The sequence below is a fragment of the Emys orbicularis genome, chromosome 11 (assembly GCF_028017835.1).
Source record: "Emys orbicularis isolate rEmyOrb1 chromosome 11, rEmyOrb1.hap1, whole genome shotgun sequence".
Lineage (NCBI taxonomy): Eukaryota > Metazoa > Chordata > Testudines > Emydidae > Emys > Emys orbicularis.
This window is the reverse complement of record NC_088693.1, coordinates 58,450,572-58,470,521: the sequence shown is the minus strand read 5'-3', so window position 1 is coordinate 58,470,521 and position 19,950 is coordinate 58,450,572. Positions and strand designations below refer to the sequence as shown.

The following is a 19,950-nucleotide window of genomic DNA, read 5'->3' as shown; positions in this document are numbered from 1 at the left end:
CTAGGCTATGTCGATGGCCCAAGGTTTATAGGTTCCAGGCTTATCTTTGGGAATCTAAAACGAAAAAAAGAAAAGAAAAAATCATAGTTTTGTTAAGTTTGACATTATTAAACAAGAGAGAATTCACTGTAATTCAAAATATGTGGTCCCAAAATGTTTTATTTTTATCCATGTAAATGTCACTGTCCAGGCTAATCCATACTTTCACACCTTGATTATAATGGATTGTAAAATCAGCCATGACCTTAAGTAGCTTGCTGAAGATTTATAACCATAGTTAATGAAAATCAAGCTCCAGTAACACAGACAGCTTAGGCCTGCTTACAAATGAGCCTACAGGCCAAAGGGCCGAAGTTAGATAGAAAAATTGGCAGCAGAGTTTCCACTACATCATGTGACTGGGGGCGGGCGGGTGGGGGGGGGGCAGATTGGTTATCTGTGGAACTGTGGCTATATTAAACCACAGTGGTCATGACATCTGCAGGGGAATCGCACAGCTGTAAGGGAATTCTTAGATGGATGGGGCGGGCATCAGTGCAGAGTCTTAGACCTTCCATGGTTTAGTCTGATGGCTGCCTTGGGAACTGTTCTGTCTTGGTTTCCCTTTTTATGCTTAACCCCAACCTCCCCTGTGGAAAGTCTGAAGGTGTGGAGTGAGAGTTAATGTTGACCAGCAATAACTTACTGGGGGAAAGCCCTGCAGGGTCCCAACATGACGGGGCAACAAAAATGAGCTCTCTCCCATCAACACCATTTCCAGACCCCCACCCCCATGCTTCCCCCTGAAGCCACATAAGATGAACCAAGCCGAATTTTCATGCAGGGGTTTAGATGGGTATGGGAGGAGATACATTATCTTGTGTTGCCTTAAGTCCCTTGCCTCTGATTTCAAAAGGAGTGGGATTCCCACTGCTTTATCCCCATCAGAAGGAAATCTCAGAGGAGAAAATATGGCCCACAGACTTGGTGTCACTGGCCAAAACAAGTTGAATTGCATGTGGTAAAGGGATTGCTCTTGAACGGTAGACATGACTGAAATTCCTGCACAAACAGCAAGGGAGAAGGTCTGGTTTGTCAACCTTCAATGACCCAGTCTTTTCCTTTGTGACTCAATCCCTCCCCACTGCAATGGCAGTGCTGGTGCCATTTTAATTTTTGCAGCTCTTTTCTGAAAGTAAGTTTGAGGCTGCAGGAAGTAGGGCTGGGCATTAGCAAATGGGAATTAAATTAATCAGGCGAATACTGTCTCCTGGGCAGACTGCCAGCCTTGAAGGACACTACTAAACACCCTATTAACACCAGGGAACTGAGACTTCCGTAAGGAGGCTGAGAAAGGACTGAAGATGTGTGGCAGGAGGGTGGGTGAGAAGCCCTCCTAGAAAAGAACCAAGGATCCCTCCTGGTCTTTGGTTCCACTGCCATTAAGTTTATAAGATCAGGGTATATATAGATATAGAATTGCATTCACATTTTTGCAGGGAGCATATTTGCAAGTAAAAGAAATTAACAAAAATTTGCCTGTAAAAATGGCCTTATCCTTAGTGACATTTATTTTCCAAGTCAATGGATTTTTCTCACACTGCCTAGTTATTACTGTGTGCAGCAACTGTATCTAAAAAACCTCCCAAGACTGCCCATCCCTAGTTGTCACCTACTACCCCATAATGGAATCCATACAAGGTATCATCAATCAATTACAATCCATACTGGATGGGGACCACATCCTCGAATAAATCTTTCTTGAACCCCTTCTTCTGGCCTTCAAACAAAGACAATACCCCGTCATCCTGCACCTCGGAAGTAAACGGGCAGTGGATTTACTTTCATGAAAACTGCATCACAACTAGTCTTGGTGGAGGACAGTGCACAAGGCTTTGAGTGAGATAAACTTCATTGGACAGGAGATTAACCTAATAGTTAAGTTTAGTCTCTAGAAAGCATGTTATGATTTTGCTTTATATGTAATCTTTTGTTTCCATTATCCTTACTCACTATCTCTTGAATCTTTGGTAATAAACTTATCCTTGTTTTCACTACCAATACATCTAAATGCTGGGATATTAAGCTAGGTGCTGATCTTGAGATGAGTCATTCAAGCTGGTGCATAACACTGTTCCTCTGTGGCCAGCAGCCCGGGTATTTCTGTGGGTGTTCAGTGGAGAAGGGGCTAGACACTACAATGGAACACTTCAAAGGAGCTTGGGGATTTGGGTACACCTATTTTTAACCTGCAAAGCAAAGCAAGGGCTGTCATAGTCCAGAGGAGAGCGTTTGGGTGACTAACAGGCTAGTGCTGTCAGGGAGCTGACACCCAGCTATGCACAAGCAAGTCTCCCCTACGCTGGAGGCAAGGGGGTAACAAGGTGACTCACAGTCCTGTGTACCCCAAGAGTTGTCACAGCCTCTAGGCATCATTGTAGTATAAGTAATAATAATAACCTAAGTAATTCATAGACTCCAAGGCCAGAAGAGACCACTGTGATCATCTAGTCTGACCTCCTGTATAGCACAGGCCATAGAGCTCCCCCCAAATAATTCATGGAGCATCTTTTGGAAAAACATTCAATCTTGATTTAAAAATACACAGTGATGGAGAATCTACCATGATCCTTGGTAAATTGTTGCAGTGGTTAATTGCTCGCACTGTTAAAAATGTATACCTTATTTCCAGTCTGAATTTGTCTAGCTTCATCTACCAGTCATTGCATCGTGTTATACTTTTCTCTACTAGACTGAAAAGCCCAGTATCAAATATTTGTTCCCCATGTAGGTACTGACAGTCTGTAATCAAGTCACCCCTTAACCATCTCTTTGTCAAGCTAAATAGATTGAGCTCCTTGGGTCTATCCCTAAGTCATGTTTTCTTATCCTTTAATCATTCTTGTGGCTCTTCTCTGAACCCTCTCCAATTTATCAACATCCTTCTTGAATTGTGGGCACCAGAACTGGACACAGTATTCCAGCAGTGGTCACACCAGTGCCAAATACAGAGGTATAATAACCCCTCTGCCGCTACTTGACATTCCCCAATTTGTCCATTCAAGAATTGCATTAGCCCTTTTGGTCAGAGGGTTGCACTGGGAGCTGATGTTCACCTGATTATCCACCACGTCTCCCAAATATTTCTCAGTCACTGCTTTCTAGGATAGAATCCCCCGTCCTATAAGTATGGCCTACATTTAACATTGTGCAGGGAAATAAGCAGAGGTGGAGATGGAATTCATTCCCCCAACTTGCAGGCAGGCAAAGGGGTTGCAAGGATGCCCCTCCAGGACTGTTATTTTCAAATGCTGCCCCTTTGTGCCCCTGGATCAAACAGTCTGGGCCACTGGATTCACTGTGTCTGCCTGCCCACAGCAGCTTCTTCATACTGACATTTTTGGCCAGCCTCCTGCCCCCAGCTGGGAGCTTCAGTGGCACAGAGGGCTTTGGACTGTGTCTCCATGCCTACTGTAGTTCACCCTGAGTGAAGAGGGCATGGCTGCTTGTTTCATCATGCTACATGCTCTTGTGTAGGTCCCTATCCCCCTCTTTTCCACTGGAAGCACAGTAGTGAAACTGGTGTGTGTTTTTCCAAGGGTTTGGAAAGTTGGAGACAAAAAGGGTCAGGTTGTGCTATCATCCACAGAATGGCCAAGCAGAATTTCTGCATGGCCCTGTGCTCAGCAGCTATGCTGGCAATGTGTTCCCGGTGTTTCACAATGGCCCTCACTCTGTGGCTCACCAGTGCACTCATCATCATCTTTTTCTAACACCAAGATTGGATAGGGCAGAGGTTGTGAGCAGATTCCATCTGCGTCTGGTTTGAGCTGCCCTTTAAGCCTGCTGGGGAATTGCCTGGATGGTTTTCTCTACTGTGTTATAGCGCCACCAAAACCAGCTTGGATCAGAACATGCTGTGGTGTGTTTATCTAAGCAGGCAGAGAGAGACTCCTCAGTTGACATTGACAAGTTATGACTGCAAACACGTACTCCACAAGGCCCTGATTTAAGGGGAAAGCTTTAAATAAAGGCGCTTATCATAGCCTGGTTTGATGGCTCCCAAGCAACAAAACGGAGCCTATTTTCCCATCCCAAGAAAGGGTGATTAGTTTAAAGATTTGCTTCACAGTTTGGATACAGGTTTTGGCTACGATGGTGGCTAAGCCTTTGCCATTTATGTGGTTTGGCTTCCATGCTTTACTCCATTTCTTTTACTGCAGGCTATAAATGGACATAGATTCTTGGCAAGCAAGGCCAGATGTGTCAGGGCCAGGTCATCCCTCTATGTTTAGAGCACAGAGGGCGATTAATGCAGCAGAAAAATCTGCAAAAATGGCCCAAATCTGTCAGGTGGGGGCACAACGTGGCATCATGCACCTCTCCCTCCAACCCTACAAAAGCCTTTCGGTGTGAACCCTGGGAATTTTGCGCTCTTTGGGTTTTGGAGTGGAATAGGAGGGCAGGGAGTAGGGGCATGTTGAGTCATGCCACATAATCCTCCAGCAAACCCACAGAAATTAATGCTGTCCCACTGTGACAGAATACATCCTTCAATTCCCTTCCACCCCACATAGAAAGCTTGGGAGAACAAAGGAGACATATAACATGATGTGAAGGCCAAGGATCTAGGCTCTGGTGAATCAAAGTGGGGAATGAATTTTACAGTTGAGGACCCTCACCAAAGAAGCCCTGCTTCTAGTCTCTCATACAACCCAGGATGTGAGAACCACCAGTGATAAAAAAGGCCAGAGTATCACACAGAGAATGAGATGATATGAGAGAACCAGGCACTAGAGCTTTACAGTTTAAAGCCAACACCTTAAGGGCCATCCAGATATTATTTGGAAGCCACTGTAGATCAGTGTAAATATAGACACTTGTATGGGAACAAATTCATTACTGGTGTAATGCTACAGAAGTAAATGAAATGACACAAGGGACAAAGTCAGCCCATAATTTGTAAAGTACTTTTGGGTTCTTCTGGAGGGAAGGTGCTATATAAATTCAAGTCATTACCAGTGAAGAAATTGAACAGATTAGGAGGTTCAGAGCCTGATTCAGCCAACCCCCCAGTTTATGATTTCTCATCTCTAGCTGTCAGTATATGCTGCATTGGCCAAAAAAAAAAAAAAAGAACAAAGTATAGTCAACTAAATAAAATGCAGGCTCCAGTGAGTGTAATGCAGTACGTAAAAAAGATTCAGCTCAATGATGAATTTGTGTGAATACAGAATAATTCAAAGTCAAGACATGAAGTAAGGAAGAGGAGGAGGCTAACCCAGTAATGTTTCCAAAGAATTAATTAAGAAACCCATTACCATGTCAGTAAAGTTATCAGCACAGGCCATTCGAATCCGCTCAACTGTCAGGGGGCTGTTCAGGATGAAGGTCCCGGTTAATCCTCTTTCCTTCCTCACAGCAGCCACTGCATCCCAGATAGCAAAGAACACAGAACATCCCAGGAACAGCCCTGCCTCGCCCATCCCCTGGCAGGGAACAAAGGCAGACACATAGATTTGCTTTAGAAACTGATTGACAACAAGGGACCAGATCCTTAGCTGGTACAAATTGCGATAGCTCCATTGAAACTACATTGATTTACACCAGCTGAAGATCTGGCCAATTGACGTCAATGGAGCTAGGCCTGCTGAGGAGCTGGCTCAGACACTAAGTTTTATATCAACACAGCTGGACACAATAAATCTCCTCAGGGCTCTGAGTGCTCCAAGACATACAAGAGTTGAGGACAAGGATTTGGCTCTTAACTTTTTTTTTTTTTTTTTTTTTTTAATTCATAGCACATCTCCACTCTAAGCAAAGGTTCACTCTGACTTGGATTGCATCTGTTACACTGCAAAGCAATGAAACCATTCAGAACGTTCAGTATAAATACACCTCCAATCTATCCAAATTCCTTATAAGTGGATTTCATTGTATATGATGAAACAGAACTAGGCAGCCTTCCTTTCTTTATTCCAGTTCCTGAATGGATAAAGTTTGCATTGCTTAATCTCTCCAAAGAACTGTGATGGTTTCTGTCTCTAGCATCATCTCCACTAGAACATGTCTATTTGCTCTAAGTTATTAAAGATATTCATCCCTAGTAGGCATCCAAAGTGAACTTTCTCCTGGAAATTCCCATGTCTCAGATGCAGTTCCTCCAGATACTAGGCTGGGGCACTGGACATCTGCATCTCTTACCAGCACAAGCCTACGCACCATTACAGTCCCACTTAAACTCTACTCTGAGGATGTAATTGGTGCATAAGCCTTGGGTTGGCTCTGCACAGGGGTGAATTTACCCTTACAACACAAGATGGAAAGGATATGAAGGAAGTTCCTTGTGGATAAGACAATGGAAGATCTGTATTCTGTTTCCCTGTGAGAGACTGGGCAAGCCTCTTAATCTCTCTTTGCCTCACTTCCCCATCAGTAAAATGGAGATAATAATACTTCCTTTCTACCACCCTGTGTTTATTGTAAGCTCTTCAGGGCAAGCTCTGTCTCTTACTATGTGTATGTACAGCATCTGGCACACTCGAGTTTCAAACTTAGATGAGGTTTTCTAAGTATTACTGTAATTTTACAAATACATAAGAAGAAGAAAGACAAAAAATCAAAATAAATTAATGCATGAAAATTACCCTTTTTCTCACAGCAGGTGAACTTATAAAGGTCCTTCTGGTTCTAAAGGTATTACTGGGGCCTGTGGTGTTCCCCATTTTAAGTACAGGGAACATCTCTGAAACCTGTAATATTGCAACAGCTGGAAAGCACTTTTAAAATACATACACCACACGTGCACTTGGGTAACGTGCAGAACTTGCTATGACTTTATACAGCACAGTTGGCTTGTTTACCTTGGAGGAGTAGATGGCAATTGGGTTTCGGGAGTTTGGCAGCAAGTAAACCCTGAACTGTTCAGGTATGTCACAGACAGCAGGGATTTTATACGTATCTGGACCCAGAGTGTACTGCTCTCCTTCTGGGGAGAACTTTATTTCTTCCATTGTATAAAGTCCAACCCCCTGAACAAAGGCACCTTCAATCTGAGGAAAAAATGAACACAGTTTCTATTTTCATTCCCATTAAAAGATAAAAATGTGAATACAACTAAACTTTTAGATCTACAACATTAACTGGCTCTTTTCCTTCCATGGCAACTGGGCCAAAGACAAATGCTAAACTAAGTAGGACCATATGAGACCAAGTTGTATTCACACAAATATTCCCACTGGGTCAAATTCTACTCTCCCTTACCCCAGTGTAAATCCAGAATAAAGTCAGTGATGTCCGTAGAGTTATTTCAGATTTACACTGGTGTAACTGAGAGCAGAATCTGGCCTACTGATTTCAATGGCTCTACTCACAGGACCAAGAATTTGGCCAAGAACTGTAATATAAATAATTAATTCAATCTAACACACATTGAAAAAGGAATTGTGGATGACAATTGACATTTCTTCCTAGAAAAGTTGTCAGACACTTTTATTTGACAGCGTTACCTCTTTTAATCTGAGTGGCTAGCCAAAAATTAGGGGTCTTGTAAATTGTTCCATTTTGGAGGAGAAATTGACAATCATCAGGTATTTCTTTGATGCAGTTTTGTGTGCTCACAAAAAATGTACATAGTCCTGTTTCCCTGAACACTTGGGCCACCTGATTCAGCATCTAGTCTGCTTTTCCATGTGTCTGTGTTCTGGGTGCTACTGCTATTGTTTCAACCACCTGGTTACAATGGCTTCTTTACATTTATCCTGAAGGTAAGGCGGCAGCCACACCTCATCCATATCAACAAGGTTTAACCCACAACAAAAGGTTGAATGCAATCTGAAAATAGGCCAAATTCATACCTGTGCAACTCCTATAGTAATGTCTGGACCTAATTCAGTGGTGATATAAAGAGTGGTGCAAGTTGGACATAAAATGGGAGTAAATAGTAAAGTAGTGCAACTTGCACCTATTTGGCAATTCTTGGGTATGTATAACAGGCGTCACTTTTTGGCTAAAGGAGAGAGAAGGCAGATATAGAAGGAAAAGCCAATAACAGGAGGGCATAAGATAAGGCAGGTCTCATATCCTTTATCTTATTTACATCATCCTGCTAGCTGCTCGTCCTTCTCCATACCCCTTTCTGCTCTGTAAATAAATCTTTTGCTTACCCCCTGTGACCCTCTATTTCTTGAGGGAGCACCATGTAACCCCCATATTCATCATTTATATATAACTGTGATATTTCATATAAAGTATGCCATATAAGGTATCAACAACAACAAGGGAGGTAAACAATGCCCAGGTGGGTGTCAAACAACCATCAACAGTCATTGTCCAGCAGGGGAGTTACAATTCAATAACTCACTTACACAAGGCCACACCAGGGGAATTGCTCAACCTTGCCTGGTGACTCAGCAACAACCACAGACATGCCTGGACTTGTGTTCTCCATGCATATGGAATGAGGATATAAAATAGGGAACAGAGGCCGCATGGTTTGTCCTTTTTCCTCCCCTACCAATGCTGAAGGCAACGAGAACGCTGGAGCTGAGGAGATTGATCCCCAGGCTAACAGTGAGAGCCTGCTTATGAAAGACTGTAACCAACCTGCAGTATCCAGTGGGGTGAGAAAAACTGCTTAGTCCAGATATTGCCCCGTCTAATAGGGTTGAGAATTTAGACTGTGTGCTTATCTTTTATTTTCCTTTGGTAACTACTCTGACTTATCACTTATGATCACTTAAAAACCATTTTTTGTAATCAATAAACTTAGTCTAATGTTTATCCTTACCAGTGAGTTTGACTGAAGTGTTTGGTAAATCTGCTCAGGTTACAAAGGCTGGTGTATGTCCACTTTCCTAGGGTGACCAGATGTCCCGATTTTATAGGGACAGTCCCAATTTTTGGGTCTTTTTTTTCTTTAGGCTCCTATTATCCCCCACCTCCATCCCGATTTTTCACATTTGCTGTCTGGTCACCCTACACTTTCCGTTGATGAAGTGGTGAACCAATTAGTAAACCTGCATTGCTCAAGAAAAGGTCTTGACTCTTGAGCAGTGCAAGATGGTATATTCCGGTGGTACAAGGCTGGGCGCTGGGGGGGATTAGGCTGGTGCCTCTCTCTGCGTGATTCATGAGAAGCTCTGGGAACAATCACGCAATCTGGCTGGATGTGGGTCTCCACATGCGGTTGTACTGAGTGGTAACAGCACCTGGAGGGGTTTGTTGCTTGTCTCCAGTAAGGCATTGTGGGAGACAACCCAGATTAGTGAGTTAAGGGGGCACAGCAGTCCCGCAGTCCCAGCTTGCACCCCGGAGAGCCTGTCACATCCCCTAATACCACATCAGTGTAACTTACACTACTTTCCCATTTACACCAACCTTTGCCCAACATGTGCCACACACCTCTGTTTTTGTTACTGCTGAATTTGGCCCAGTGTGTAAATATATGAATCCACACCAAAAGCTATAGACCTGAACTTTAAAGGAGAGATCTACTCAGGACCAGTGACTTTTTCAATTACATTTGAGTTTGTTAAAGAATGACATCCAGTCACAGAACTATGCGATCAAACTGAGTGAAAAACAAAGTGTATTAGCTAGAAAAGTTTAGACTACAACAGTGGTAAAAAAAGGAGTTGAAAAAGCTGAAAAATAACAAAGCAGTGGGAGATGATCAAATACAGCAGAAATGCTAAATGTACTTGACAGAGCTGTTCAATAAAGTTTAGGAAAAAGAGATCCCTTCTGACTAGTGGAATCATTGTGAGAATACCCCAAAAGGGTGATCTAACTAACTATAACAGCTGGAGAGGAGTTATACTACTCTCTGTTGTAGGGAAAGCCTTCTGCAGTGTGTTACTACACAGGATGAAAGAGGCAGGGGATGCAAAGTTCAGAGAAGAACAGGCTGGATTCAGGTCGCAGAGATCCTGTGTAGGTCAGATATTCACACTAAGAACCATCACAGAAGAATGTATAGAATGGCCAGATTCCCTCTTCATCAATTGCATTGATTTTCAAAAAATCAGCCTGCACAGACATACATTGTGGAATAGTCTTCGGTGCTGTGGAATCCCATCTAAAGTCATCAACATCATCAGGGCTATGTACAGACATGTGAAGTGATCGGTAAGGGGAACAACTAGAGTACAGAGTGAACAACGGTGCGAAACAGAGCTGCATTTTATTTCAACTGTTTGGCATTCCAATAGACTGGGTAATGAAGAAGTGTATTAACAACAAATATGGTGGTATAACATGGGTGGATGCAGGGGTGAAAGTAATATTAAACACTTACTGGTACGGGGGCCCGGCTCTGGGCCCCCGGAAGGGGTGGGGCCTTGGGTGGAAGGGGCGGGGCTGGAGTCAGCCTCTCCCAGCCAGCACATCCATGCTGCCTGGCCCGCACCGCCTGGGGTTCTGGCCACTGCCATGGTAGTGGTGGTGGCAGTCGGGAGCCCCAGGCCCTTTAAAATCGCCAGCCCTGGGGCAGCTGCTCCTTTTGCTCCCACCATCGGTGGCCCTGCCAGTAAAATCCCTACCAGCAGGGCCACCGACAGGGGCGGGCAAAAGGGGTGGCAGCGCTTTAACACTGGCTGCGTACAGGCCGGTACCGGCTTCTCACCGGTATGCTGTACCGGCCCGCACTGGCCTATTTTCACCCCTGGGTAGATGGCAAATGCCTAGAAGAGCTAGACTGTGCTGATGATATTATGCTACTGAGTGACACTCCCAAAAAGTCACAAAGACAGACAACTTGACAAAAATAGCAGGCCAAACAGGGCTTAAAATTAGTTATGCCAAAACAAACATGCTTGAAACTCAGGCTTCAAGCAGTAATGTCACATTAGAAGGCAACAAGAAAGTAAGAACAGATCATCTATTTAGGCAGCACCATATTAACTAATCGAGACCTCAAGGATGAAGTGACATCAAAGATAGGAAAGGCATCCCCAGCATTTACTAAACTCAACAATGTATGTGTGGTGGGGCGGCTGCCCCACGCCCAGAGAGGGTGGGCTGCGGCAGGCCTGGGCGCCTGCGTAGACGCGCAGCCAATCTGAGAAGGGCTTAGTGGGAGCCAATCAGAGGACAGATTGGGGCCAGCCAATCAGGGCCCAGCTCAGCCATATAAAAGACTGCTCAGAGCGAGAGCAGTCAGTCTGTCCCAGGCCTTCAGAGGGGAAGGTCTGTCTCCAGAGCTGGGAGGCCAGCACCACAGACAGCGCAGTGCAGGCCAGCTTTAGAGAGTGGGAGAAGGCCCTACTCCGTAGCCTGCCAGGTGGCAGGTCTGGAAGGAGAAGGCCTAGCACAGAGAAGGGCCGTTGGGGAAGCGGTCCAGAGGAGTAGTCAGAGGAGGAAGGAGAAGGAGGACAGCAAGACTGTTGCCACAGGGCCTCTGGACCGGGACTCAGAGTAGTGGGCGGGCCTGAGTCTCCCCCTCCCCCCCTTATTGTTCTATTGGGCCATACCCTCAGCCATAGGCCCCAGGGAGCGGCCGGCCGAAACTACACCAGATCCTTGATGGTGGGGATCGGACTTGAAGGTGTAAGACTGTGGGTCATCCAACGCCCCCCCGGAAGGGGGTGTGAATGAACAAAGGGACACTGTCGGAGGACAGTGTTCCAGAAGAGGATGCTGTGCGTTGGGAGCAACGCGAGTCCGTACGCCAACTGAAGGCGAGACGACAGGCGGGACGTCACCAGAAGGGGGCGCTCTACTGGATCGAACCAATTCCCCGAGACGACCAGTAGGAGGCGCCACAGTGGTGAGTCCCAACCCTGTCACAGTATGGAAAAAATTCAAACATATTCTTGATGCTAACATGCAGCTGCAAGAGCTAGGGATCTTCTAAAATGTTAGAAAACTAGATGTCTTTGAAAATAATTGCCTCTGAAAGATTCTGCAAGCAGTGTTGTTGTAGCCATGTTGGTCCCAGGATAGACAAGGTGGGTGAGGGTGGCCTGTTAATTACAAGGTGGAACAGATTGTTTAGCATAAGTAGTTAAAACATATTTCAAGGGACCATTCAAGGTTAACAGTGACTCTCTGAGTTAGGCTATGGCTACACTACAAAGTTAAGTCGACAAGTTATGTTGATGTACAGCAACTGCTGTAATTAAACCTCTGTTGCATGTCCATAGTGTGCACCTTGTGTTAGCAGAGCACACTCACAGTAGCAGCTCTTGAATCGACACAGAGAGCAGTTCATTGTGGGTCGCTATCCCACTGTGCAACTGGCCCTGCAGGGTGTTTTGGGAAGCATTTGCAATGCCTCATAGGGGCAGGTTCAGCGTCACATGATGCAGGTTTCTCAATCCCATCATTCCATGGGCATCCTACTAGGTTTCCAGCTGCTTTTCAACTGCCCTGGTAACCACAAGTCAGCCATTCCTGTCAGAAAGCATGGATCCTGCACTGCTCTTCAGTATTGTGCTGTGTGTTATGAACACAAGGCTGTAAGAGGAGCTCAACGGGGGAGCTATTCGGCTGAGGGAGGCCTTGGAGGAGCATTTTAACAATGAGCCACAGTGATGTGTATTGCTGTAGCGTGCCGAGCCTGGCATTGTTCGTTTGCACCGTGCTACTTCCTCCCTCCATCAATAATTTAACGCTGCTCAGTTTACATCTATATGAAAAAGTGAATGCCAGTGGTGGTGTTTTTACTTGTCCAGGGAGAGTTTTAATTCTGTTTCTTTTAATTCTTCCTTAAAATCATGCCCTCTTTTCCGACAGCCTGAGGCTAAGCACCCTGGCCGCCATCCTGACTGCTTCCCCCACCGGCCCCCTACCCATAGACCACCATTCTGACTCCAGCCCCAACCTTCCCACACAGCCCCCACCCTGACTGCTCACCCGACCAGCCCCCCACCCATAGACCACCATTCTGACTCCAGCCCCAACCTTCCCACACAGCCCCCACCCTGACTGCTCACCCGACCAGCCCCCCACCCATACCAGCACTCTGACCCCAGCCCCCTCTTTGCAGAAGCGGCATGTCTGCGGCTCTGCACGAGAGGGACAATTTGCCTCCCTTGCCTTCTACTATGCCTGCCACAGCTCTTTGACTTTTTTAGATGACACTGCTGCATGTCCCTATCATAGCCTTTCTCCTCTATGCCCTGAGCAAGTTCCTGGGGCTGGAGCGGAGCTGCGCCTGCACAGCCTCCTCCCCCACAGACCCAGGAGATCCACCACCTCCCATGTACTCCAGGCAGCAGTGTGTTTGCTGCGTGCTCAGCTGGGCAATAGCTATGTGAGCTCTCCACAAACAGGAATTTCAAAAACTTCCTTGGGCTTTTAAAGGGGAGGGATGCATGTCTGCATACCTGTCTGCAGGGCAGCAGAGTTCAAAACAGTGACCAGAGCGGTCACCTCCTGGAGGCCACTTAGGGCAATGTAAGCAACACAGTGTCCACACTGACACTGCGTCACTCTAACTACATTGCCCTAAGCGCTATGCTTCTCGTCGACGTGGTTTTATTATGTCGGCGTAGCAGGAGAGTTAAATTGGCAGGAGGAGCATTGCAGTGTGTACACCTCCACAGTTAGGTCGATGTAAGCTGCCTTATGTTGACTTAACTGTGTAGAATAGACATGGCCTTAGTTTCCCAGATCTGAAGAAGAGCTCTGTGTAAGCTCAAAAGCTTGTCTCTCTCCCCAACAGAAGTTGGTCTAATAAGAGCTATTACCTGACCCACCTTGTCTCTCTATGAAAGATTCTTGGCATTGCGTGGAAAGTCATCACCAATGGAGAGATCTGAGAAATCACCAACCAACAGCTCATTTCCACCAGAATCAGAAGGAAGCGCTGGACATATTTGGGCCGTATACTCTAGATGCCAACACACAGACTCCCACATTAACAGTCAAGTGGAAACCAACTGGTGTGAGGAAATGAGGGTTTCCAAAAGAAACTTTAAGAAGAACCCTTAGCATGGATGGCAGGATAGTCAATCTCAACACCACAGAGCACTTGGAAGTAGCAGCAAATGACAGAGAGGAATGGAAGAGACTGATTTCCCTGCTGTGTGCCAACATTGGCATGGAAAGGATGTTAAAAACAAACTAACAACCACCCACCCACCCACCCTGGTAAAAGAAAAATCATTTTTCTGATCTGTATTACCACTACCAGAAAACTTATTGCCAAATCTTGGTCCCATTGAAGTCAACAGTGTATTGCAATTGACTTAAATGGGACCAGGATTTGGCCTTCAGGAATTATTTTTGCTTTCTGTGTAGGGCAGGGGTCGGCAACGTTTGGCACGCGGCTCGCCTGGGTAAGCACCCTGATGGGACGGGCCAGTTTATTTACCTGCTGACGCGGCAGGTTCGGCCGATCGCGGCCCCCACTCGCCGCGGTTCGCTGTCCCGGGCCAATGGGGGTGGCGAGAAGCGGCACGGCGAGCGATGTGCTGGCCGCGGCTTCCCGCCGCCCCCATTGGCCCGGGACGGCGAACCGCGGCCAGTGAGGGCCATGATCGGCTGAACCTGCCGCATCATCAGGTAAATAAACTGGCCCGGCCCGCCAGGGTACTTACCCTGGCGAGCCGCGTGCCAAACGTTGCCGACCCCTGGCGTAGGGTGAGGTGAAGATGAAGACGAGACAACAAGAGGGATTTGTGACCTAATCCTGTGATATGCCAAGTGCTTTCTGCAAGGGCTCAATTCCCAGTGACGTCTACAGGACCCGTAGTCACTCACCACCCTTCAGAAAATGTTCAGCATGTTGCAGTAGCAGGCCACTTAACTTGTTATCATCAACACGTGCAACAAAAAGCAAATATTGCCTAATTCCGAGCCCAATCCAACACCTATTAGAGCCAATGGATAGTCTCCCCTTGACTTCAGTGGACGCTGGAATGGCTCTCTTAATGGAAAGTATTTTGGTGTAAGAAAAAGCTATCACTAACATCTACAGACAAGCGTGCATATGGAAGCATTGGTACATACCTGTCCTATATCTACAGCTGGATTTATGCTGAAACAAGCATCCATGACAATGTCTGTTCTGATGTTCTGTTAAACAAATATAAACTGTTGTGGGTACATACTTTACAAGCAATAAAAATAGCAGGTTTTAAAGAATGCGAACCCCATGCCATAAAATAATATTCCATGGTGACAGCAAAGTATTGCAGATTTATTCTGAAGCACAGAAGCAAGCTTCAAAGGCCCTGGCCTGACAAGGGATTAATCTGTTTGAAGTGGTTTTGGTGAACACCCAGGAGCATATGGCAACTGAAATGCAACATTAGCACCCTGGGCTGAGTTAAGGAGCAGGTTGAACATTAGCCCCAGAATGAACTTGTTGCTTGCTCTCTTGGTAGAAGCCCAAGGTTTGGACTGTGGTGGTTAGCTAGTGCCTGTGTTAGGTTGTGAGTCTAGAAGTGCTGCAAGGGGCATTGTGCCTGAAGAAGGAAATCAGACGAGTGGCCACCGTGCTATACTTGAAGAAGGTATAGTGTCTGCTCCCACTGCACTGCTAACTGGTGGGAGAAGGTGTCTGCACCTGAGTAGCACAAGGTGTGGGGGAGGCATAGCCCCACCCATGGTGCCAGACACTTCCAATGAGTTGTGAGAGGCATGGTAGTTGCCGCTCCTAATGTGCTTCCCTCAGTATCACTGGAGCCATTCTGCCTGTCTCCATATTACACAAAAACAATGCCTTTGGGAACTGTTCTTTGTCTGGTGCCCCTCTGCATTGCCCCCTTTATGTGGCAATGCCTTCGATTGCTTCAATAAAACCATGTGCAATAGGGGATCATTACTAATTAACTGGGCAGATATTGTTGCACAGTTGGCCCTTGTGGGCAGGTTCAGTCTATCAGATCTCATTTAAAAGCCACAAAATAAGGTGATTATATTATATTATATTAAGCTGTTCTTTATCATCTTCTGTTCTATTGGACTTTCTCATCCTTAGTCTCATTAGTTAGCACCAGATCTTCTTTCTAGAATGTTAACAAACGAGATTGAGAATGACAGAGCCATTTAGAGTTATCTTGGCACTCTGCTGAGAACATGAAATGAATGCCATTTCTCCCTTCTCAGCAAAAAAAGCAAGAGGAAAAATAACTACATCAATGTAGCTCTGGAGGGAGACATATAGGAATCTAACCAATGTGTACGTAAAGGCACCATTTACCTTGTGATCTCCTGTCAGACAGTCAATCTCCACTTCAGAACAAGCAACTCCGAAAACAAAATATGGGAAAGCCTGGCCTTCCCCGGTGTCCCAGTTCATATTTGCCATATAGCCTCTGGTGGGAGTAAGAACATCCTTCAGACTGAGTGAGCAATGGCATTTGATCTCCTCCACCACCACCACCCTCTCAATTGCACACAGCAGATTGTCATGGAAATCATGTGACAAGACCAGGTTAATATCCTGTTCTAAGCCAGTGTTTTCACAGGCTGTGGTGAAGAAGGCCTCAGTGTTGCAGCATTGCTGTGTTTCTGCTGCACAGAAGGAGACGGAGAGCCAGAAGGTGGCCCAGACTCTTGGGTATCATGGAGCACATCTCAGGATAGGTTTTCTATGTCCCATCATGATGGGAGGCTGTGCAGAAAACTACATGGTCCCATCTTGCAAACACCTAGCACAGGGCGGGAGATGCAGCAGTGGCCAGTGAGCATGGCCTGGGGAGGAGATTTATCCCCTGCCATCGCCCAACATGCAACCTGTTTATGTGAACTGTGTGCTAGGTGCAGGATTTGGCCTTCAATAGAGAAGGAAAGGGGGACAGTGAAAGGATTGGGGAGGCTGAGAGGGGAGACTCTTATCCTCATTTGACAAACCCCCAAGGTCCACATCTATGATCCTTGATGCCAGTAATTTCAGAAAGACTAACAGTATTCCTTACCTGAAGTAGCCAGTAGCTGAAAGACTCACACTTTGATCATAAGCTTCAGTAATCTGCAATAGGAACATTTAGTGTTAAAGGTGAATAGAAATTTAAGTAAAGAATTTTTTTTTTTTTTTTTTTTTTTTTTTAAGAAAAGTATTTAACAGTGGGGAGCACTAGGATGCAGAATGGGACAGCAGAAACCCAAACGATAGAGAATGGAAGTTACTGCACTAAGCATGATTTAAATCAGTTTCACTGCATCTGCATTAGGGGGTTGTGCTGGTGTAACATTTTAAATAAGTTCATTTCTAACACAGACCAGGCCTAGTGACGTGCCGGTAGTGACAGAGGGAGTCAGCACCAGAGGCAGGATTAGAATTTAGAACTGCTCATTCTCAGTTCTCACCCTACTAGACCATACTACTCTCACTCGGACTTTACCACAGTTAGCAAATACCTTCATGCTTTTCAGCAGAATTAATCAGAAAATGTTTATGCACATTGATACAAACCCATAACCCTACTAACTTCAGTGTAGTGGTTAATTAATGAATTAAAATCAGAAGAAATCATAATAAGTAATCTGATACACTCTATTTCAAATCAGTAAGATAAGGTGAAGGAACAACCCTCCCCCAAAGTATGTCTGAGAAGCATTCTTTAGCCTGTTAGCCCCACAGGGCAGGGATTTTCTCTTTTCTAGGTTTGTACAGCACCCAGCACAATGGGGCCCTAATCCTGATGGGGGACTTTAGGCACTGCCATACTAGAAATATTTTCCGCTACTAATAATTTAGAAGCCTGAACAATCGTGCAGAACCAATTGCATCTTAGTTTAAAGAGAAGTGGGTTTTTATGAGGTATTTGTGTCATAGAGGGCAGATACTCAGGCGTGGTTAAAACTGCATGGGAAGGCAGGTGAAAAAGGATTAGAAGGAAAGCTGTGGCGAAGACCAGCCTGACGTCTATGACAATGGTACAGTAGTGATGTGCTGGGAAATGCTGCAGGCAGAGGAAGGAGACAGCTGATCTTGGTATAATGGACATTAACAAGGTAGATGCATCCATAGCAACCAGCAGCAGTGATGGAGCGATGAAGTGGTATCCAGTGCAGGCCTAACTAGACAAACCTATTCCAGGGGAGAGGTGCTTTGGATTGTAGTCCTCTGGTGAGAACTTTATTCTGCAATGGGCAGAATGATGATGACATGATGTTCTGGAGATTTTGGGGATGGTCATTCTATGTCAGTACATCCATTAATAAATGTTTTGTCATCACTAAATAGAACAGCGTGATTTTCACAGGGTGATAGGTAGGAATGCAGTCACACCTACCACCATCCCCTTCCAAATAGTGCTGCATGGCCTCCCATTCCAGGACTGAGTTCTGATGAATACTGCACAGCTGATGCATCTATGCTGCTATATACATAGACAACACTCCTCAGCTCCTATCCCATTCCCATATAAGGCCAGGTTATTCCTGGCCCCTGTCTGGATACATAGGAGAGGACGGCACAAGGGCACCCCATGCAAGAGCCAGGGACTATTTCAGGAATTTGCCGGTCATGTCAGGGGGGAGCAGGATGCACCATCCATCCTGAGGCACGATCCCTCTTGAGCTCCCGCTGGGGCAGTGGGCTCCACGCTGCTCCCTACTCAGGGCTGTTGCTAGATGCCATAGTATAGCCCACGATTTATCAGCCCACACCCTAGCCCATGGTTTTTTATAGTCATGTAAAAAGCAGCACTGACCCAGTCCTCCCATTTCCCTTCGGGGTTTTTATTAATGATGGGCTCCAGGCGTTTCCGAAGAATCTGACAAGCATTCTGGAGAGGAGAGAGGTGGGAAACAATGAACAGAGAAAAGAAGATGAATTCAACAACAGCAGCAGCAGCAACATCTGCTTTGAAATTTCAAAACACTATAGCCTTTAATATGGCAGTGATACCCTGCCAGGTCTCTCTCCAGTCCGCCTCTACCCACTTTTGCTCCATGCTGCCTTCGACCAAAGGCTGTTCAAGGCGAGTTTGATTTGTGTCAGAGAGTCATTCTGAGTACCATCATTCCATTACCCTCATGAACATCTAAACCCCTCTTCCGTGTTCTGCTAGCTGGCCAGCCACAAAAGCAGTGCTTATCAATGAGCAGCACTGGTGTCTGTCCTGGTGAAACTAACCCATTTGCACACCCATGTTTAACTGAAGCCATCACCAAGTAGAAGACAAAGAGCCTGGCTCTGATCTCCTACTGATTTTACACCGATATAATGTCACTAGCTTTGGTCAATTTACAGTAGTGTCAGCAGGAGCAGGCCCAAAGTACATAAAAAGGCAAAGGTGTTTCATTCTGACAGTAATCATGTCACCAGATGCACATGAAATATATCCTGGCCTCTTTTATCAGCTTATGTTTAAGTATCCATGGTGATACGAGGACCAGTCAATTCCTCTGACTAAATCCTGCACAAGCATCTTTAGAGCTGATACAGGAAAGCAGAGAGGAAAAAGTTGTGAGCTAGTACTAGTTCAGTAATTCGCCCTGCCTTAAACTGCTCATGTGACAAACAAGCAAGAGAGACTCAGGTGAGGGTACTGATATGCTCTATTAGTGGTGCTCAGAAACTACAACGATGAATAATGTGCAAACGTTCAGAGCAATATGCATTATTTGAAAGAAGCAATAAAAATAGTAATAATTCATAAAAAATGTAACCTGGACTGCTTTCCCATTGACGTCTGAGCCAATTGATCCGGCTGTGACTATCGCATTAGGCACAGTTATCGTGCTTGTTTCACAAAAGTGTACATATGACAATGGTACCTTCAGTTCACGGCTGGCAACCTGTAAGTAAAGTAAACAAAACGATATCCAGTTCCACTGAGGGTAAATAGGATTGACTCAAGAAAAAGAGCACTAGCATTGCTATGTCTACACAAGACCAAGCTTGACAGGGGATGGCTAGTGTTACTTTGACAATGCCAATCACTGAAATCTTAGTCAACTGCTGTTTTTTTTACAGATCTACCCTGATGACATGCATATAATTGCCTTAATAAGAGGTGGAGACAGCTGGGAACAGTTAAATTAAAGAAAATTCTCCTATATCCTACATTT

The 19,950-nt window shown here is 45.5% G+C and overlaps 1 protein-coding gene across 1 annotated transcript in view; it reads right to left on the bottom strand.

Moving 5' to 3' along the window:
* Positions 1-19,950, bottom strand: part of LOC135885414 (aldehyde oxidase 2-like) — a 92,006-nt gene continuing 72,056 nt past the window's right edge. The window contains exons 29-36 of the mRNA XM_065413095.1: positions 19,549-19,677; positions 18,588-18,662; positions 16,848-16,900; positions 16,130-16,244; positions 14,935-15,000; positions 6,843-7,031; positions 5,301-5,468; positions 1-54 (exon numbers count right to left, since the gene is read on the bottom strand). Coding sequence (XP_065269167.1) covers positions 1-54; positions 5,301-5,468; positions 6,843-7,031; positions 14,935-15,000; positions 16,130-16,244; positions 16,848-16,900; positions 18,588-18,662; positions 19,549-19,677 — 849 coding nt within the window. The remainder of the gene's footprint in view (positions 55-5,300; positions 5,469-6,842; positions 7,032-14,934; positions 15,001-16,129; positions 16,245-16,847; positions 16,901-18,587; positions 18,663-19,548; positions 19,678-19,950) is intronic.